This window comes from Thalia democratica, chromosome 1 (assembly GCF_965202585.1).
Source record: "Thalia democratica chromosome 1, ktThaDemo2.hap1.1, whole genome shotgun sequence".
NCBI classification, from domain to species: Eukaryota; Metazoa; Chordata; class Thaliacea; order Salpida; family Salpidae; genus Thalia; species Thalia democratica.
Window position 1 is genome coordinate 44,051,732 of NC_139165.1, and position 23,131 is coordinate 44,074,862.

General features: G+C 26.3%; 2 protein-coding genes across 2 annotated transcripts; both read right to left on the reverse strand.

The window, feature by feature from the left end:
• Nucleotides 1-437: 437 nt before the first annotated feature.
• LOC145830017 (pyrroline-5-carboxylate reductase-like) lies at nt 438-18,826 on the reverse strand. The gene is made up of 6 exons (XM_082937914.1): nt 18,728-18,826; nt 16,904-17,049; nt 15,842-15,949; nt 12,079-12,212; nt 11,620-11,788; nt 438-1,043 (listed from the first exon to the last, which is right to left on the reverse strand). The coding sequence occupies exons 1-6, from the start codon at nt 18,807-18,809 to the stop codon at nt 843-845; spliced, it is 840 nt and encodes a 279-aa protein (XP_082794040.1). The 5' UTR covers nt 18,810-18,826; the 3' UTR covers nt 438-842.
• A 190-nt stretch (nt 18,827-19,016) lies between these two features.
• Nucleotides 19,017-21,179, reverse strand: LOC145829135 (putative ubiquitin carboxyl-terminal hydrolase MINDY-4). Its single transcript, XM_082936867.1, has one exon. The coding sequence runs from the start codon at nt 21,176-21,178 to the stop codon at nt 19,223-19,225; it is 1,956 nt and encodes a 651-aa protein (XP_082792993.1). The 5' UTR covers nt 21,179; the 3' UTR covers nt 19,017-19,222.
• Between the last annotated feature and the right edge of the window lie 1,952 nt (nt 21,180-23,131).

Genomic DNA, 23,131 nt, shown 5'->3' on the forward strand with positions numbered 1-23,131 from the left:
GCATGAAGTTTATAAACCATCGTTTTTTTTAATTATTTTTATAATCAAGAAGTACTTATCATTTTTTTAAAATTATTAGAGTTCATTATATTAAATTTATTCATTTATCTGACCATGTGAGTTTAAAATACGTGTGTATAGTTTGAAAGACTTATTTTGAAAACAAACTAAACCAGTAGTTTTCACAAGTTTTAAACTGTTATTTTGTAATATAATTATTACGTTGAACTAATTTCATGGTGAACATTAGGTTTTAATATAATTACAAGTACATTTTTATACAAGCTATAGAGCAGACTTTCACAAACCCATTTTCATAATCGCCTACTTGGCAAAAATTTAAAAGTAGTCGCCCTCTTTGGGAAACTTTGCCGTAGAGTAAACAATATTTCTATGATTATAAGCATTTTTACTATTTAAAAAAATGAAGATATTGATATAGTTTTATTTTTAAAGAAAATATTTTGAACGAAACTTAAAACAAGCAACCTTTTGTCACTTAGTTATGCATGCCAGTATAAACTGTCTTGATTAAATGACATATTTAAAGTAGTACACTAAAAGTTTAGAAAACACACATAAGGCAAAAAAATAAATTGATTGCTTTGAATAAATAGCCTAGTACTCTTACATATACATATAAATTTACTAATGTTGAACAAAAATAATCAGAATTCAAAATCTAAACAAATTGTTAGATTTCTCTAGTAACTTTAGCGTAATAATACTATTACATAGCAGAAAAAAAAACAAAAAACTGTTCAAACTTTAAACTAACGTCACGTGATTAAATATCAAAAGCATAATAAAAAATAATAATTTACTTTAAATTCACAATCAATCTACTTCTTCTTGTCGGCGGAGTCCCTGCACAGCTGCTCCCCCTTCAAAGTGCTCGCCTCCACCGCGTTCATGATCATCGACCTCATCCCTCCCCTCTCCAGCTCGTGCAGCCCGCAGATGGTGGTTCCCCCCGGCGACGTCACCGTGTCCTTCAACGCTATCGGGTGAACCCCCGTTTCCAGGAACATCTTGCCGGCGCCCTGTGTGTTAATATTAATTGAACACCTATTTCTTATTTTAGCTGTTGGCTTGAGAGAATTTAGTAATTCTTAATTTTGATAGTTGATCAAGAGAGTGAAACAATTTTAAGAAAATTTTAACAAGTTGTTTATCTTGTATGCAGGCAAAACAAACAACAAAAGATAGTAAAAGTTTTGGAATATGCAATAGAATACTTTTCAACGTTTGTTGATGAATGTAGAGAACTTTTAATAATCTATCTTAAATATTTGTATTGTTTGAACATCATAAACTATTGTTTAATCAAAGTATTTTTTTTCTGAATATAATATAGATTTAAAACATCAAAAATAAATAAACAAAAAATTTACGCTTATATTTCAATGTACTCATATGTATATATAATTTTAATATACAAACTGTATAAAAAACGACCAAATTCAAGTACATAAGATAGGCATTTAAACTTGACTTGTATTTTTATGCATTTATGAAATAACGTTACTTTCATATTCTTTATTAATTTAAGATTATATTACTCTGTGTTAGAATAAGAAAGACTCTTTTGTAATGTCTTATTATGGTTAGTATTAGTACTTAAAGTTTATAATAACTAATGACCCCCTTTCCAAAAACATCTTTCAGGCACCCTGTGAATTATATATTTGCTTAAATTTGTTTTTGTCTATTGGCTTGAGCTTGAAAGGAACGTGTATACTTGAGAAATTGAAAAAGCTTATTACTTTTTAAACATTTGCTAGGAAAAATACAGAGATTGTTTTGTTTTCTATTTAAATATTCACATTTTTTGGGAAACCATAAACTCTTCTTTAACAATAATATTTATAACACCAAATAAAAAACGTATTTATAACTTCAAATCTAAAGTATAAAAAAGTTGTATGTTTTACTATAAGAGTAGACCTTTATTTTAAACGTATAAATATAAACTGCATAAACTACAAGGAAAGGATATAAAAATAAAAACATAATTTGTATTTATAATTTAAATAGTCACTTTTATAGTTTAATCATAATAGACTATTTTAGTCCAAACTGCAATACTTATATGTTCTTGTTATACTTGGTAAATAAAAATCATACTACTATTATAGATTTATTATAACTAGTGGACCCAGAAAAATTTTGATTCATAAGTAAAAAGATCCGAATCAAACTAATCGGAATGAGCAAATTTTTAAGCAGTTGCTACAGCTAATTTTTTATATTAAAGGGAAAACTTTAGTTTATTCAGTGTTAATACCTTAAACTTGTTTATAATGTCGAAAGCAGGTTCAGTTCAAAAACTTATCTAGCGTACAAACTAAAATTTTATCATTGTTAATTCTAAATGCAGCTTGATACATGTTATAAAACTTACTTTTTTAGCAGCAAGTATACTTTTTTGTTAATCTACATTTTATCTTTAGTTAGAGATTTTTCATAATGGCCATGAACTTATTTATCAACACACTATAGACATTTTTTAAACATTTATACTAAATATTATTTTTGATTATGTTGTAGAACAAATTGGTTTTCCGGTTACATTCCAAAGAGTTTAAAATTTTTAGGGTCTATATGGTTTTTAAATTGTGTAACACTAAATATAATTTATTTTAGTCTATTTTTTTCAACAGATAAGTATACTTCATCAGCAATAGCTTCATATGTTGGTAACGATCACTGTAACTTTGTAATTAACAGTATATAATTATCTTTAAACACATTTCGTTTCATTGTATAGAATTTTTTATATTAAAACATATGATAGTCTGCAAGTAGTTATTTTCATTGTATGTTTTAGTTTTCGAGCTACAGACTTATTTTCAGGAAACAGTTTTTATAGCTCTAAAATAGATGACAAAAACTCCCCAATAAATCGTCGTTTCTAAAAAAGGAGTACTTTTTTGCACAACTAAAAAATTTCCTAAATCTTAATAAAAAATTATTAGTAGATTTTAAGCTGTAAGAAATTAAAAACGATCAGTTAAGAACCGTGAAAGAATAAAACTTAAATGAAAATAACTTTGTTTGTATCTTTTTTTGGCAAGTAATACATAGCATAGAAGATGAGAAGATGGATTGAGCGAACGCTGACAGGGGAACTTCATTAAATTAAAGAAACGAGTTAAAATGTTCGTGTGTTCATTTCAAATCTTAAAAAGTTATAAATACATCCCTATTTTAACTTGTATAATTAAATATTAAAACCGATATAAATAATCACAAATTTATCTTACTATTAGATTTTTAAGCAAATTTTTAGTTACATCACGATATGATACTTAATTTTTTTTAAGAGTTAAAGTATTTTAATTTATTTTAGTGTTTTAGTTACAATAATTTTATTTTTTACTAATTTTACAAGCCTTATTGTAAGTATGTTCATTTGTTAAGATTTTAACTTTATAATAATATTAAGTAACTTATTTTTTTCTAACCTTAGCATGAAATCACCTGTTAATATTATGATTTTACTAAATTGATAGTTTTAAACTATTAGTTTTATTTTGTTTGTTTTTTACACATTAATGCCAGTTTTATTTTAGTTTAGCCTAATGTCTTCTTGCATGTTTATATATATATAAAAAAAAAGATTTAATTATTCAAATGAGGAACATTTTTTTGACAATAAAATTTAAAGTAAACATAAATTAGGCCAATTTCTAATACTTCTAAAATTGTGTCAAAATCTTTATTAATGTCATTTAAAAATCAGCCATAATTTTGGCTTAATATTGCAAGGTATTTTTTGTAATAATATCATTGGTTTTATATAAAAAAAATAAAATGTTAAATATCAATAGGGTTGATCACGCCAATTCGATCATCAGACCACAAGTTTCGGTAGACTGAGACCGGTTTCGTCCTTATTAGGACTCATCAGTCAGTCACAACCGAAAAACTTGCAGTAGTCAATCTACAAACGGTTTATTATGCTTTCACATGAATCAACAATTTGCTAGCAATGATCAGTGACGTCAGCATTGTCATTTGCCGTGCAACGTTTAAAACATTGTCCACTAAGCAAGACATCTGGCACGCTCGTTTTAGTACGATCAACAAAAAACATCGATTTATGTGAAAGCATGATAAACCGTTTGTAGATTGACGACTGCAAGTTTTTCGGTTGTGACTGACTGATGAGTCCTAATAAGGACGAAACCGGTCTCAGTCTACCGAAACTTGTGGTCTGATGATCGAATTGGCGTGATCAACCCTATTGTTAAACTTGAGCTTGTCTCACGGCAAACGAAAGTCCAGGCTTCTGCTCTGCTGACTTTCGCCGATGTTTTTTGTTGATCGTACTAAAACGAGCGTGCCAGATGTCTTGCTTAGTGGACAATGTTTTAAACGTTGCACGGCAAATGACAATGCTGACGTCACTGATCATTGCTAGCAAATTGTTGATTCATGTGAAAGCATGATAAACCGTTTGTAGATTGACGACTGCAAGTTTTTCGGTTGTGACTGACTGATGAGTCCTAATAAGGACGAAACCGGTCTCAGTCTACCGAAACTTGTGGTCTGATGATCGAATTGGCGTGATCAACCCTATTGTTAAACTTGAGCTTGTCTCACGGCAAACGAAAGTCCAGGCTTCTGCTCTGCTGACTTTCGCCGATGTTTTTTGTTGATGTTAAATATCAGTCAGTTTTCAGAAAACTAACTTTTAACTTGTATTTAACTTATCGTAAAACTTTTTCAATACTCACATAAGGACAGAAACCTTTTCAATATTTTTTTTTCAAAAATGTAAAATTAAATCTACTTTCTTGATCTTTGAACATTAAAACTCAAGCTTTCAGGAAAACATATTCAAAAATTTAAAAAACTTAGATTTTGGAAACTTTTAAATAATAAAGAAGAAAATTTTTTATGAAAATAAATGAAAAAGTAACATTATAAACATAATAGTAATTAACTATTCGTATAAATTTGATGAAGATTAGCTAAGAAACAAAGAAAATAATAATTTTAAGTAATATATATATAGTTTTTTGCCTTTTGGTTTGGGTCTTTCATAAGGAACCTATTGAACTCATTGACTTTGATCATTTATTCAGAGTTGCCACTCTGTAAGGCAAAAAATCAGCCTGAACTACGAAGACTAGCCCGAATAGGTCTGAGTTTAAAGGCTAAGTAAAAGAAATAATAATTGGACAAAAATAATAAAAACATTATTTTATTAATCTTAAAGACCTTAAAATATATTAAAAAAGACAGAAACACTTAATTAAAACACATAAAAAAAGTCAAGTCAAAAGAACTAGCCTAAGACTTGGCAATAGTATCCATGCTCGCCAGAGTTTTTTTCAAATATTTCAAACTAGCCTGAGTTATCCTGAGTGTGTGGTAACCCTGTTTATTTCTCAAAAATTACTTTCATTTTTTTAAAGTATCTAGTTACTTAGATTTTTTAATCTTCAATAAATTATTTAATTCTAAAAAAGGTAAGTAATATACTGTTTAAAATTTAGCACTGGTTCTAATCTTACTTAAATGATTTATATATTGGAACATGTAGAAAACTACATTATTTGTAAATAAAAAATTGCAATTAATTTAAACTAATTAAAAAATACATTTGATTTTATTTATTTCTGTAACTTCACTTAATATAAGCATACAATTTCCATAAAACCTAAAAGACTTTAAAATTAATTACTTTAGATAAAAGTTGTAAATAATATTAAATCTTTTTTTAATCAAATTTAATCTATAAAAGTTCTAGCTTAGTAGAAAAAGACTAAGGTCCTGTAATGCACTTAACATAAATAATGTTTCTTCTTTTTATAAATTAGTTTTTTAGGAAATGAAACAGAAATTCAATTAAATAGAAGTTCAATAAAAATAAATACTTATTTTTGAGTAACACGAAGTATGATAAGCTTAAGTTTTTTTTAAATAATATAAATTTTCTAGAATTTTTTTTTTCTATACTTTATAATTAATGCACCAAAATTCAAACACGTGTTAAGAAGTGACTGTTTAATAGAAAATTTATATACTTTGCTATACTTTAATTTCAAATTATAGTGCACTTTATACCAACTTTAAAGAGAAACAATTTATCAATTTGTTTTGTATACGGTTATCACTTTTAAGTTAGGGTTGCCACTGGTTTTTGAGAAATAAATTTTCTGAAATTTTCCAGGTGTTTGAAAGTACTTGTTTTTGGGTTTATTAAAGTAAAGCTACTTTAAATGTGCATTTAATAAAAAAATTGATGATGAAAAAAAGTTTTTATCTATTTGATAGATTTTTCGTGCCAAATCAAAATTTTTTACATAAAATGCAAATATTGTTTTAAAATTTCAGGTTTTTTTGGTGATTTTTGTTCAAAATTCCAGGTTTTTTGTCGAAATTTCTCAAACTCCTCGTTTTTCCAGGATTTGTGGCAACCCTGTTAAGTAAATGATAAGGGTAAAACACTAAAAAAATTAAAAACTGTCTTTGTATGTTCAATCGAGCGAAAAATCGTGGTATGTGAAAATGGGAATAATTGATATTAAGTGGAAAGCTTTGTTGAGTCTTTTTTTTTACATTGAAAATGTAGCAACATAACTGCAATACTTTACGAAATAATACATATATCAAGCAATATATCAAGTTGGATGGCATGAAAAGTCGTTTATTTTTAATTTAAAAGCCATCAATTTTTTTTTCAAGTACCTTCAATCAAGGCACATCTATCAGATAAAACAGAACTTAATTCCAGCATAAAAATTTTTAGTGCAAAGTTATGCAGCAGGCAGAGTAATGCATACTTACACTGCAGGTTACTGCAAAATAATTTCAACAGTGTTAACACTTCTGAAACTAGATTGAAATTATAGATAACGATTTTAACAATTTGTAGTTGAGTTTAAAATATATTAACACGCTTTTAAAACTGTTACCCTTTAGTTGTGTAAAAATCAATGAAACCGCAGTTTTTGAAAATTTTTGAGCACCACTTCAAACTTAATGCTAAGTAAAATCAAGTTCATGTATAAAATATGTTCGTGTTTTATTATAATTTTTTTATTAGAAAACTACTCACACTAGCTTTGAAATTTAACTAATTACTATTAGAATTTTGAAAGCCATACATAATTGTCTTTAAATTTAATGATAAGTAAAGACGCATGCTAAGATAAACAATAAAAAAGTTTTTTAAAAAAAGTATTATTTCTTGATTTCGAAAGCAAGTTTAAGTTAATAAGGTTAGGAGGGGGCCAGCTCCAAAAATGTCAGGTGAATTGCTCAAGGTGAGGGAGAAGATATTTTCTAGTGAATTTTATGTTTTACGAGAAAACTGACAACAATGAAAAAATGGGGGTTCAAACACTTGTATGGAAAACTTTTTACAAAATGACTATACCTCAAAACATAAAAACAAATTATACTGTAATATTCCTTTATTGTACCAACATATGTTTCTAGGTGTTAACGAATTAACACACTTCAACTGAGTTCTGTAAAAAAAAATTACTGTAATGAAAGAATAGAAGCTAAAGAAGTTGTATACATGTGTTCATTAAAATTTAAATAAAACAATTTCTTCAGATTTTTAGAGGTTAATAGTTCATAAATAGTAAAATACTTAATGTTAAATCCGACTGTTATAAAACTATATAATATTTGTAATTATCAAGTCTAAATTAAGTTAAGTAAACCAAAATACACAAGAAAACAACAAACCTTAATATATACAAACCACTTACTTTAAAGGAAAGAATAACTAATTCAAATTTATTTTTTCGTTGCTAATGATTGAACAAAATACATCCAATAACCACGTCACAATATATATGAACATTAACACAGCTATTTAATTTGTATTGTAGAGATAGTTAATTTAGTCTTTATGTTTGGGAAAGCAGCAAAGCGCTTTAATATGAAAAGTAGTATGTAACCTATTTTGAATAAAAAGCGAAAGAACATTTACATTTAAACTAAATATGTTTCCTAATTGCATCTAACTTTGATTTTGTTATAATTTAGATTTAATCATTACAAACATTTAATATATAAAATATACGTTATATCAAGTTCCTGTGACTTTTATTGTCTTTGCCGTTGTTAAATTTTATTGATTCACTAATTGGTGGTTGTTGTTTCGATTTTTATTCAAAATAGATTACAGACTACTTTTCATATTAAAGCGCTTTGCTGCTTTCCCAAACATAAAGACTAAATTAACTATCTTTACAAAACAAACTAAATAGCTGTCTTTATGTTCATATATATTGTGACGTGGTTATTTGATGTATTTTGTTCAATCATTAGCAACGGTAATATAAATTTGAATTAGCTATTCTTTCCATTAAAGTAAGTGGTTTGTTTATATTGTGATTTGTTATTTTGTTGTGTATTTTGGTTTACTTTACTTAATTTAGACTTAATAATTACAAATATTATATATTTTTATAACAGTAGGATTTAACATTAAGTATTTTACTTATTATTAACAATTAACCTCTAAAAATCTGTAGAAATTATTTAATTTTAATTTTAATGAATACATGTATACACCTACTTTAGCTTCTATTCTTTCATTACAGTAATTATTTTTTTACAGAACCCAGTTGAAGTGTGTTAATTCGTTAACACACAGAAACATATGTTGGTACAATAAAGGAAAATTACTGTATAATTTGTTTTTATTTATATTCCAGTGAGCTTGTTTCACTAGGACCTTTTGTTTACAAACACTTAAATCTATATTTTGAATAGTTATACATCAAATTGTCAATTTCTATTAAAACTAACTTATAGTTTAAAACTTTCATATAAAGCTCATGTATATTTTAGTAAAAACGTCCTTATCCTAGACATACCATTAGTATTTTTTTAAACAAATTTAAACTTATACAAATAGTAAAAAAAATTGTGTTAGTATCCTGATCTCTAAAAAACGTATTTAGAAAATAAGTCTTATCTAAACTTAAACATTACAATTAAGTTGTTAATATGCTTTTAAATGCGAATTAAGGCCATAGGGGTGGAGTAAGCCATGTTTTTTACAAGTTGATCTTATTTTATAGAAATTTTTATAAGCTTCAAGATGCTTTTTATCGTTTAAAAAAAAATCGAATTATTTTTTGAGATATGACAAGTCAAAGTCGGGCCGCACAATAGGTTCCCTATGGGAAGGGAAAACTAAAACAGCGAAAAAGACTATTTTATTTAAAATATATCTCCTCCTACATTTTTTAAGCAATCTTCTTCAAACTTTCACAGTCTAATCCTTATACAATAAAAAAAAAAGCGTTACTTTAGACTTTAAAAATTTTTTGTAAAAATAGTGTTTTTTTTTTTTTTAATTTTTTTTTTTTAATTTTTGTGATAACATTTCTATTTTTTTAAATTATTAAAATTCATAAGTAACGTTTTTTTCTTTAAATATAAGGAACATTTCCTGAAAACTTGAAGAAGATTGCTTGAAAAATGTAGGTGGAGATAGATTTTTAGTGAATTTTAAAATTTCCGAGAAAATTGACCCCGAAAAATTTGCGGTTTATACGTTTGTATCGGAAACTTTTTACAAAAAATAAAGTATCTCATAAGTTAAATTATATTTTTGAATTCTATAAAAACTGGCTTGTAGTTTGTACTTAAAGCTTTCATATAAAAGCCAAATTTAATTTTTGTAAAAAAAGTGGTTTACCCTATGGCCTTAAACTTTTTATGAGTCAAAACTTAAATTACAGTCACCTTTCGCGAATCTACGCACATTGTTGCCACAACAAAAGTGCTAACAACTAAACGAGAAAACGTAATTAAACAAGGGGTAGCAAATTTACCTACTACATTGGTTACTATATTATAATGAATTTGATACAGTATAGTGACTTTCCCGTTTTTTGTTTACAAAATAGTTTTTATTCAAGTTGCACATATATGTGACAAGCTTTTCAATAAAAATTGTTTATGTCTAGACAAAGTGTCTTACCCATCTAATATTCCTTATTACCATTCCTTATTTCCTATCTATTATTCCTTACCCATCTAAGATCAAACTTGTCTTGCATAGTATTAGAGAAAGATCTTTCTCTAATATCATGCAAGAAAAGAACAATCTTAGTGGGCAGAAACAAGTTAGCTAAAAACAGGGTTCGTGCGCGATTTTTTTTTCATTTAGCCTGACTGAGACCAATTTAGCCTGACATTTTTTAAAAGTAAGAAAAATCCCCTTTAGAAGTCATTTTAGGTATTGAGGGGGTCTTGATTAGTACTATTGTAGTCTTCGATTTCAACCAGCTTTACCTCAAACATTTTGAGCTTTAAAAATCTGCTGAAAGCAACATATAGCTTAGTTACAACTCAATAAAATAAGACCAAGTTGTGAAAAAGGTGATTGACCCCCATGCCCTATGCCCTTAACATAACAAATTCAGTGATAAGTTTTAAAATACGTGTTATATCTAATCTATTACTAGTGTAAAAATTAAATATATAATACTTAACACAATTTTTCAATTTAATTAAGCACTAAGTAAAAACATTATAAACAGAAGATTTATGATAAAACAACGTACATTGTCATGTTTTATTAAAGTTTAAAATGAAATGCTTACAAGAGTATTAAAAATAATTTTAAAAAAAAATTATAGTATTTTGGCTAGTACTTAAAATTGATACATAATTATAAATCCTAAACTCTAAATAAATATAGTGATTGTTGATGTCATATCAGATTTAAAAGGCTTACACTTAAACTAAAAAAAAACCTTAGATATTTTGTTCTAGTATAGAAAAATGAATTGTACCTAAAATTTGTACTCCCACAAAACTTAGTACTTATATCTTAAAGCTAAGTTTTAGTGTTGTGAATATCTCTAATAACTTTAAACAAACAGTAAAATATATGAATAAACTGCTAAGAATTTTAACTTAAAAAGTATTTGGTATAAAGCCTTTGAATTAGAAATTAAAACAGTTTAACCAACTAAGCTCTGAAAAACATAGCTGATGTAAACAAATTCAAACAAACAGCTAAGTTGTTGAACTAAACTGTAATGTTTAAACTGTATTTTTTTATGAATTTTCATAACTATGACGTATATAATCTACTCAAAACAAATATTGAATGTTCTTAAAAAAATTTCAGAGATTCAACAAAAGGTTTTAAGCATTTATTTTTACAAATACTGACTGATTTTGAATTTAATAACTAAATTTTTATTTAGAAATAAATTTATATCTCAATTTGATCTTAAAAAGATTTCTAAATGTTTTTAATCAAAAATTTTCAAGCATTTGAAATGAGAAAAACTGAGATTCTCAAGTTTTTAAAATAAAAAACTGATTTAGCCTGACTTAGCCTGATTTAGCCTGACGCGCACGAACCCTGAATTTGTAATTTTTCAGAATTCAAAAATGCGTAACCAAACGAGTGCGTATCTTTTGATTTAGTTAGTTTTACCTTTGTGATAAAAAAAAATAAAAACTGTACTTCACCTTATCTATAATATTTTTAGTAAACCTAAAATACTTTAGTTGCTAAAACTTGTTTTCTGATTCCGACTCAAGGTTTAAAAGTCCCAATAACCACTCTACAAAACATGTATTATAAAAAAAACTAATCAACTTTTTTAAACCAACCACGATCATCGAAGCCGCCAGCTTGAGCGCAGTCTGCCGGGGAAGCCCCATCTTAACTCCCCCGTCCGCGAACGCGTCAATCATGCACAAGACGTACCCGATGCCGCACCCGGACACCGACATGCCCGCGTTCATCAGCCTCTCCGGCAACCTCACAACGTCCCCGCACCTTTACAGTTTACTTGAATATGTTTTTTTGTTTTTCAATATAATTTCATGAATACTAATTAGAAAAAAAAATTGTTGTTTAACTTATACTCAATAATGTTTTTTTAAGCTGTTCAGTAAAATAAATAAACTATTTTAAAAAGAAAGCTTTAAATGTTTTATGTATTATCAGCGTATGAAAGTTGAACAATCTTTAAAGCAAAGTTTATCAACAGCATTTTTATAAAGAACGATCAAACTGAAGAAAGTTTTTTGCAAGCCACACTAAATAGATATGGCCAGCCAACGCACCTTGACAGTATCTCCTCGCAGTACTTGATTTCGGGTTCAGGCACGCCCGTGTGCGCGCTGATGATGGTCATTCCGGACTGGACGAGGGCGGCGGTGTTGGGGAGGGTCCTGACTATGTGGCATTTGGGAAAGACCTGAAAAAAGGCGTTTGGTGTTTTTGGATGGTGTGTCAAAAAGTTTTGTGTGGCTGTATAAGCGAAACACTTGCAGATCAAAAGCTTTATGAAAATAACTTTAACACTCACATTTTCAGAGTTAAGTCTAACAAAATATCGAAAATTTATTGACTTTTAATTTTTTTTTTACACAAATATAATAAATATATTGTATTTAGCCAGCGGAAATCATTACTGCTAAACAAAATTTAAGTAAAATTTATACAGCTTTACTAATTGTGACGAAAATAAAACCTATATTTTAAATGATTGACTTAAATTTATTTAAGGACTATACATGTTTTTTCAACTGTATTCATGACTTTGTCTTAAAATAATGTACTAATATTAACACAAAAATTTCAACTTTTGGAAAACAATAGTTTTATTACTACCAATTATTCCAAATAAACTCTTTTTAACAATTAATTTTATGAATATTTGTTGAAAATAATTTACCCCATAAAAAGTATAAAAAATAACATATTAGATCATCAACTTTAACTATATTTCTATAAAAGTAGGCTTTTATTATTTTTTGTATTATACGCATATAAAACTTAATAAGCTTCAAAATAAAGGTTTTCAACATATTTTTATGATAAGCTGCCAAATTTACTGAAAAAAAAGTTTTTTGCAGTCAACAATAAATAAAAAAGGTCCTTTGCTAGCTCAAGTAATTTTGAAAAATTCATAAGAGAAAAAGTGTAGTGAAAGTAATATATGATAGGAAGTACTTTACTCACAAGCAAAAAAAAAACCATGTTTGCTAATTTTTTCTATAAAACAGCATAAAGTTTTTTGTACAACATTAGTCCTTTTTTAACATAAAGCATGACCCATATTAAAAATTTTAAGTCGAATATCTTGAATTATACATCAAATTTTAAACTCGACAATGTGAAGTAAAAATCTAAGAACAAAAATTTATCAAACTCTGGTTATTGCAATTTACCTGAAGAACTTGTACATTTTAAAATTTACTTCAGTTAAGTTTATTAAGGCTATAGAAGGGTTAAAGTTTTTTTTTCAATAAATATTGACTCTTGATTTAAATTTAAAGCTAGAGCTATAAGATAGTTTTTCTTAATTAAAAACTATTAAGACAAATTTAGTTTTGTAAAAAAAATCTAATGCAATTGTATGGCGAATTTCACGAACATTTTTGAAAAACTCACTTAAAATCTATTCTATACTAAGTTTTTTCAGAGAACTCAAACTTTATTGAAAATATTCGTGATTTTTTAAGAAAATTATATTTCAGCATAAAAAAAAAAGTAAAGAACTTCAAAAAAAAGTTTTATATGCATAATCATTAAATTAAAAAAGTTATATTATTTAAACTTTAAAGAGTAATAGTTAAAAACTGCAGATGATATACTTTTAATGAAATAGTCTAATTTTGCTGTTTTAGTTTGCCCTTTCGATAAGACTAATTAGAACTCTTAAACCATTAATTTTTTGAAATTACTCTGAATATAAAAGGTAGTAAAAAGCAAAAGGGACATCAAACGTTTCTTTAAAAAACTAACATCAACCCTTATTTGAAAGCTTAAACTATATACTATAAAATACTTTATTACAACATAAAAACGTTAGTTAACATTTGATATATAGTCAGCTTGGTAATAAGTTTCCACTATAAACGTATAAAGAAGAAAAATTATTATTAAACTTTTAATAACTTTGAAACCTTTACTAAAAATATACATGGTTGCCACTGATTAAGCTGAGAAAAAATTCCTGACTTTTCCTGACTTTTTCCTGACTTTTTACCAAAATTTTCCTGACTTTTCTAAATCAGTTTTACTTATATAAATTGTTCACTTAGTTTAATAAAATACTACCCAAACTTTTTGTTATAAAATCCTTAAATTAAGAATCAATTAAAAAAGAATATACTTAAGTAACTGTAAAAAAAAAACATAAAAAAGTAAACTATATATCTGTTGTATAAAATACTTCCTCTTATCATTTAGTATAAAATTTGTAACAAATAAATATACTCTTATTTACTTTAAAAACTTAAGTTACTCTACAAAAAAAAAACAATAAGTAAACTTAACCTTAGCATATACCTCTCTTATAACTTAATTTATAAATTTAAACAACTTTGAAAAAAATATAAAGAGGTAAAGTATACACATTAACTTGTTACATAAAATACTTAACTAACTGCTTAGTTATAAAGAACTTAATTATTTAAACAAAAAACACTTTAATTCTAAAATTATGCTAGATAATCTTTTGTGTATATATCACAGTTTCACTATGGAAGTGTCCTTGCTACAGATCATCAATACTAAAAAGCTTACAAAATCTGCTTGTTCAAGTAGGGTACTTGTTCAATATGTTAATAGAAAATTTTTGCAGGTTTATGAAGGATATTTTACTAATTTATACCAGGTGAAGACATTGGAAATAAAATTAAATATTTTTGTAAATTTCTAGGAAAATTTTGGAATTTTTTTCTGACTTTATAGGACTTTTTACCATTTGAAGACTTTGGAAAACAAGGAATTTTGTAAATTTAAACTGACAAAATCTGACTTATTTGAAATTTTATCAAATTCCCTGACTTTTCCTGACTTTTTTTCAAAACCCCCCATTTTTTCCTGACTTTTCCTGACTTTTATCTTTTTTTTTAATTTTTCCTGACTTTTCCTGATTTCCTGACTTTTCCTGACCGAGTGGCAACCCTGAATATATATTTTCTTTCTTTTATTAAGCAGTTTACTTTATAATTTTGGCAAAAGAACCTTGCATTATAAGAAAAGCGCATTGTAAAAAAAACAATAAATAAAAAGGCTATGGTAAAATTAAAAAAAAAAAACATTTTACGAACTTTCTTTTTTCTTTATCATAATAAAAATGAAATTTTCATAATAATTTTTTAACTTCTGACAATATACTTGAATTTTTCAAATTAAGACTAGACTTAGAACGGTTGAGAATGACTGCTTAAAAACTAAAGGAGAAGATAAGACTTTAATAAATATTTATATTTTAAATTATAAAAAAAAAATCAGCGAAGTCTACAGAGCCTAAGCATGGACTTTCGTATGAAGTGAGACAAGTTCAAGTTAGAATAAAGTTTAATTCATACCAATTTGATCATCAGACCACAAGCTTTGGTAGACTGACACCGGTTACATTCTTTACTGAAGGTATGTGGTCTGATGATCAAATTGATATGATTAAACCTAATGTTAACTTAAACTTTTTAATTCGATGCTTTCATAAAGAAACTTTTGAATTCTTCAACATTGTACTCTTGTATCTCAAAAATTAATTGAACTTAAAAAAGGGTAAAAATCAACTATTAGCTAGGTAGGATCTTTAAAATAAGAGCAACTTTTAAAAATACATCATCCCCTACGGTCTCAAGTTGAGCAATCTTTTTTTAAGTACAAAATTTGTAGATGTTTAAAAAAAAATTAAGTTGTTTAACTATTGAGTTTTATAAATCTTATAAAATAAGAAATGTTTATTTATAAGTAAAAACTTTACATTTATAACTTTTTCTAAATATATAAAAAAATAATACAGCTCAAAACCATTTTTAGAGTTATAAGTTAAATAATCAATTTATCTATAATACTACATACTTGTTGCATTGTTTCATTTGTAACTCCAGCCATTATAGAGATAATTAGTTTGTTGCATTCATTAAAATTTCCACTTTCTTTTATTTGTTTAGCTACTGAAGGAAAGATCTGTTTGAAAGACATGCAAAGTAATTTAAGATGAAAGATAAATTAAGGCCATAGGGAGGGGGGGAGGGGGGTCCAACATTTTTTTTACAAAAATTAACTTTGGCTTTTATATGACAGCTTTAAGTACAAACTACAAGCCAGTTTTTATAGAATTTAAAAATATCATTTAAATTTTGAAATATTTGATTTTTTTTCAAAATTTTTCTTTATAAACGTATGGACCGCAAAATTTTCGGGGTCACTTTTCTTGGAAATTTTAAAATTCACTAAAAGTCTATCTCCTCCTTCATTTTTCAAGCAATCTTCTTCAAATTTTCAGGAAACGTTCCTTATAATAAAAGGAAAAAACGTTACTTTAGAATTTTAGTAATTTTAAAAATAAAAATTTTATCACAAAAATTTTAAAAAAAAGTGTTTTTTTTTTCAAAAAAAATATATTTCAACAAAAAAATTTTTTAATTCCAAAGTAACGTTTTTTTGTTATTGTATAAAGATTAGACTGTGAAAGTTTGAAGAAGATTGCTTGAAAAATGTAGGAGATAGATTTTAAATGAAATAATCTTTTTTTGCTGTTTTAGTTTTTCCTTCCCATAGGGAACCTATTATGCGGCCCGACTTTGACTGATCATATCTCAAAAAATAATTCAAATTTTTTCAAACGATAAAAAGCATCTTGAAGCTTAGAAAAAACTCTATAAAATAAGATCAACTTGTAAAAAACATGGTTTACCCCCCCCTATGGCCTTAAAATAAAATATATTTTTTGTTTCAAAAAACTATAAATTTGAATCAAAATTTGTTAATAACTAACTTTATAGCTAATTTTTTAGTTTGTTCTTTGCTAATGTTTTCTAATATCAGAAGTTTATTTTAATTAGTCATTTGTTAAAACAACTTTCATAATAGTTAAAAAATTACTCATGAGTAAATACTTGTAAAAATGCTAAAGTTCACCTGTGGTTTGACACATAACAAAACAACTTCAGAGTTTTGAAGAACTGTTAAGTTGTCATTGGTTGTGTGTATTCCCTTTTCAGCGTATCTTTTGAGCTTACCACTCGAAGGGTTACTGACAAACATGTTTGAAGGAGTAAGGCCATCTGCAAAAAAGGTCTTAAATAGCACAAGGTCAAATAAAACCTAAACGTAATACTAAATGTTGTGGTTTAGAATCATTTTTAACTTGCATTTATTTCAAAATTGATCATTTTAATATAAATCAAATTAAACTTGTTTAATTAAAACTTTTAATTTAGTTCAATTGACTTTTATGGTAATTATAATCTAATTTGTATTTCATCAAACTTCAATTTGATTTAATTTTTTTTATTTAAACTAGGTATTATTCTTGTATAAAATATTTAGCTTTTTACTATTTAAAGAAAGTTAATAAAAATATATTCATAAAATGTTCAGGATATTGCTCAAAAAACTCATACTAAATACTTAAGCCATATAAAAAGTTTGCTTAAGTTGTATTAAGTAATAATTAATTTACCTTTATAATCAAATAAACTTTGGCTTTAAAGTATATAAAAAAATATATAAAAACCCCCTTTTTATCATTATTAGTTTATCAAAAAATAAAACTACAAATTTACAATAAAAAAAAGTGAAAGGAAAGTTAAATAAATGTTTAATCAAGTTAATGTTATACCGAACTGAAATTTATTAAATAAATTAATTAGATCTTAATCGATAAAAATCTAAAAGTTTGAATTTTTCAAACTTTAAATCATTAAATTTTATTTTATCTGGATAAAAATGATGCTGCCAAATTTTATATTAATGATGTAATTTTCTGATTAACTAAAATACTTATTAAAAGAATTAAACATTTGAAAAAAATATATTCAAATAATTCTCATTTATCTAAAAATATTATACAGAAAAAGATCACAAAAAAAAAGAAGTTCTACTTAGTATTGCTAAGAGTAGGTTTATAACTTTCTGTATAACTACTACAATGATAATCTGATTAACGATAACTTTTGATATACAAGCAATTAAAGTAAGTGAGCCCAACAGGTTACTTACAGAAGTCGCTAACGAAAAACGAGTATAGTAAACTAGTTTAGTATATTTAAAAAATTATAACTTTAAATTAAAAAAACTTATTTATTTTGTTTTTTTAATCTAAAATCTTCAAAATGCAACATTTAAAAACATTTAAACTATATAAGGATTGTTTTCTGAAAATTTGTGGTTTCCAGTTCTAAAAATGAAAAAATGTAGTTCTTCCTTTTTCAATTTAAGAGAAAATTGAAAAAATAAAACTTGCAACCCTTAAATTAGAAATAAAATATAAACTATGATATCTTAAAAGTTAAACAAAAAATTTTAAAGTCTATAAAACTTATGATACTTCCATATAAAAGCTAATGTTAACTATTGTAATAAAAATGTTGGACCTCCCCCCAATGGCCTTACTAAAAACAAAGTAACTTATGATCAGGGTTTATCTCTTTGTTTTAAAAAGCCATATTAAAGCTAGCTGGGTTATATCAAGATAACAAGAAAACAGAAAAAAACAATTTGAGCATAAAACTGAAAGAGATTACTGTTAATCATGCTTAAATACCTAAAAAAAGCATAATAATATCAAAGATTTTTGTATTTTAAGAAAATAAAAAACTGAAGTCAAGAACTAGCAAAAGATTTAGGAAAAATATTCGAACTAGTCTGAGTGTGTGGCAACCCTGTATAATAAACAGAAAAAAAAAATTTGATAGAAAAAACTAAGTGAAAACAAAAATTTGTTCTCTTAAAATAAACTACCTTTTCCACTAATGAAGCCAACAGCCATTGCCCAGGCCATTTCACCACCTCCTATGAATCCTATTTTTCTTTCTTGGTTCATGTTAGTTATTTTTAATACACCTTTTAAAAGAATACAGAATTAAACTTTTGTGAAAAATGGATTGTTAATAAATATAACAAAATTTAGCAGGTAGAAACAAATATATGAAAACAGTTATTCTTAAGACAAAAAAATAAAACTGTAAATCACAGTAAAAAAGGTACAGTTTTTGTAACAAAAATCACAACAAACAGATGGTATGCATAAGATAAACTACATAAAGACATGCACAAAAAGCTTATTAAAAACTTGATTACTTAAAATCAAGTAATAAATATAAAATATAACTATGATTAAAAGGTGTGTTAAAATGTTTTTTGTGTAAGATAAATAGAACACACAGTGACTATCCTATTCATTTTAATTATTTAAAATAAAACAAAACAAAAAAAAAAATTTTAAGAAAAAATAATTTATAAAATTGGTTCGGTTTCATTCCAGCTAATAACAGCTTTGGACCATTTAGTTCTTATACAGTGTTCTATTGGAGGAACTAAAGTACCAACAATATCAGCCTCAGAACACTTTTTCTGACAATTTACAGTCAGCTTTATTATCTCATCTTGATTTGCAAGACCATCATAATAGTATAAATCAAAAATATCACCTTTTGATGCATTGAAACTTAAGGAAAACAAAACTGTAAAATGACTCTCACTGCAGACTAACCATATTGGGAACTTAGGTGACTTATAAAACTCTCCAATTTTAATAGAGTCATAATGTTCAAAAAGTGACAGTAACCCAACTTCACTTTGATTTGTTATTCCTCTTAGCATAGTATTTTCACCTAAACTGATACTGTTATCAAAGGCATTTGAAAAAGCTTGCCCATGTAAAAGCAAGTTTATCATTTCTTGAGTACAGTAGTTATGCAACCCCATTAACTTCCCACCATTTTCATCCATTTCAGAGCGTACTTCAGATATTCCATGAGTAAGTATAGCTGAATAAAGAAGTAAAGCACAGCTACCTTTTCCTTTTTCATACTCATTTATGTGAGAATGAACTGCAGACATTAAATCTTGTTTTCTAGAACAAGAAATTAATTTTACATGTTCAGTAACTCCATCAGGCTGGCTATGAATAGGCAAGGAGAATTGCTTATACATAGACAATACAGCCAAGTAGACTTTATTTTCTTTTACTCTGCAACGCCAAATAATTTCAACAATACTTTTTTCAAGTGACTGTGTCCTTTTATAACTATAAACTTCGTCCATTTCAGCTTGTTCTGTGTTGTTTTCACCAAACATGTAATGTTTCAAAACCAACGCTTGAACTGCACTAAGCAATCCACAAGGTCCACCTTTTCTTTGAACTATTCCAATTCGTAAAAAAGGAGGCTCACCTTTTTCACAGTCATTAAATTTAAAACTTTGTTCAGTCCACTCAGGTGGAAAGCCTCTTTTGTCAGTACCAAATAACAGAACTCTCAAATGAGAAGCTAAGTCAGCATCAAATATTAAATCTTTTCTAGTTATGTTGTGATCACTAAACTTTATTAAGCTGTCTGTACTCACATTACTAGCTAAATTTGTTTTTGTTTTAAAGTTTTCAATGTTGTTTACTTTGGCTTTCCTTTTTTCAGGAATAAAGGAAGATGATGATGGTTTTGAATAAGTAGACTTTGATGAACCAAAATCTGAGGTATTATTATCATCATTTAAAAAATCTAAAAACTCTTTAAAATCTACCTGGTCACTTTTTGTTGAACTAAAGTTGCTATTTCTGTATCCTTCACCTCTTGACATTTCTTCAGTTCTATTACTTACTTTTAATCTGTTACTGTAGTCTGAAAAAGTTGATTTAACAGGCCTAGTTGTTTTAGTATACACACTTTTGTTTGTTAAAACATCACTATCAATAAAATCTTCTAAATTAACTTCAACAGATGACTGCTGTTTAAATGCTGGCTTTAAAAGAGAATGGGGTTTACTACTAACAATGGCATCCTGTTTGAAGTAGTTTGAAGTGTTCTCAAGTGAACTGTTACTGTTTACATCGCCATTCAAGCTTTTGGAATTGTCACTGCTCACTGATGTATCACATTTTGATGTTGAACTTTTTTGCTGTTGCAAGTGTGACGAGTTCTTCATAAAATCTTGACTAGATTTGTTATTTGTGTATTTTAGGGTGTTATACATCACAATTTCCATTAATGTTTCATACTTTTTAAAACTTAGTTTGTTTTGTTTAACCCATGAACCTATGTGCATTGCATTTATAAGTTTTAATCTGTTGCTGATGCTGTTTAAAGGTCTAGGAAACTCTAGATCCATTGCAGCAAGAGTATTTTTACAACCTTTTTTATGCAAGTATTCTCTTACTAAAGATGAAGTCAACGATTCTATGTTTAAGGCTTCCATATCAATTATTAAAAAAAAATTTATTGACTATAAACTAAAAACATTTTTGTAGTTTTAAAGTTTAAGAACTAAAATTAAGTGTGTTGGCCGAAAATATATATAAAAAAATAAGTGAAATGTTTTTTTAGTATAAAAAAATGAATAGTATTTATATTATATTTATTTGAGTAATAATAAAAGTAACTAACAAAATGTTAAAATGTAAATTTCTATATACAGGGAAAACGCTATAATATTATTTTTAAAATTCAAAATTTAAAGGTAATTGTTTGCTAATATGGAACCTGGTGAAGCAAGTTCACTTGAATATATAATAACACATTTTCACAGTATTCTTTCTTTATTAATCTAAAATATGTTTCTGTGTGTTAACAAATTAACACACTTCAATGGTGCTCTGTAATAATAATAAAAAGTTTTATGTTATGTTAGTTTTACAAAGAAAGAGTTCTATGAAAAATTGTTATTAATATTATTTTATTAATTGTGTTAATTTTTTTTAATAAGTGTATTTGATATTGTAATTTATTTAGAAAGAAGCTAATGTTTTATTAGTTCAATAGTAATTTGACTCTAATTTTATTTTTTATATACAAATAATATTTAAGTACTGAACTTTTTGCTTTGTTAACATACAGTTTAAAAGTGTATGTGGCATTAAATTTTTTTTTAGATTTTTCTATATATTTTAAAATTCTTTTTGAAAACCTAAAGTTGGTAAAGTTACAACACTACACAATACACATATACTTATGTATATTTGTATGCATACTATTAAATATATTTCTAAAATAATTTTACTAATTTTAAACCAATCCATTTAATAATAATGATGTCACAAAAAGTATGCTTGAAGTCTTTTGTTTGGTTTGATAAACATTGTGACATGGTATTTATCAAACTTAAATTAAGAACCAGATTGTTATATCTTTAATAACTTCAATATTAATTTTCATAACTATATGTTCTGTAACTTTGCATAAATAAGGTTTTTAGATAAAATAAAACTTTTGTTGTGATAATGACTATTAATAAATCGATTAACATAAAATTAGGAAGAGGTTTCAACAAGGTATTATATATGTATACAAATCTTTATAACCGTATGTGCAGTAACCTTACCAAAAAAAGTTTTTATTCAGAACTACTATCTAACTGTTTCCTGGAAAGTAGTGATTAATAGAATATAATATGAGGTTCAATATTTATATATGTAGTAATTAAGTCAGTTTTATAATGTAACAGGTAAACTTTAATGTAACTATATTAACTGCTAATTTGGTATTGAGAAAAAGTATTTTTATTTTTATTCTTATTAAGGTCATTTCCTTCAATTTTTCTTCAACTTCTCTATATAAATAAAAACTTTTTTTTGATTAAAATTATTTTATTTTGTAGCTTTTTGAGAAGTAAGATGATTTTTATTATCAAATACTTTTAAAGATACTTAATTTTTGTCATTTTAGCAATTTGTATTACAAATAAAAACAAATTATACAGTAATCTTCCTTTATTCTACCAACATATGTTTCTGTGTGTCAACGAATCAACACACTTCAACTGGGTTGTTAATAGGAAAGATAGAGTTATCTTTCCTATTAACAACCCAGTTGAAGTGTGTTGATTCGTTGACACACAGAAACATATGTTGGTAGAATAAAGGAAGATTACTGTATAATTTGTTTTTATTTATATTCCAGTGAAGTTACTTTACTAGGATCTTTTATTAGCAAACAATTAAAACTATATTTTGAACAGTATTACAAATATAAATAATTGAAAACAAGTTGAATTTATTGAAGAAAAAACTAACTTTTGTATACTTTTAACATAAAACAACATAAGTACTCAATTTGAGTTTTCACAAAGGTGAAAATAGAAATTTAATTGTTCTGATATTTATTATAACACAAAGTTAGTAGGATTGTCAGATACATTACTTTTTATCAAATA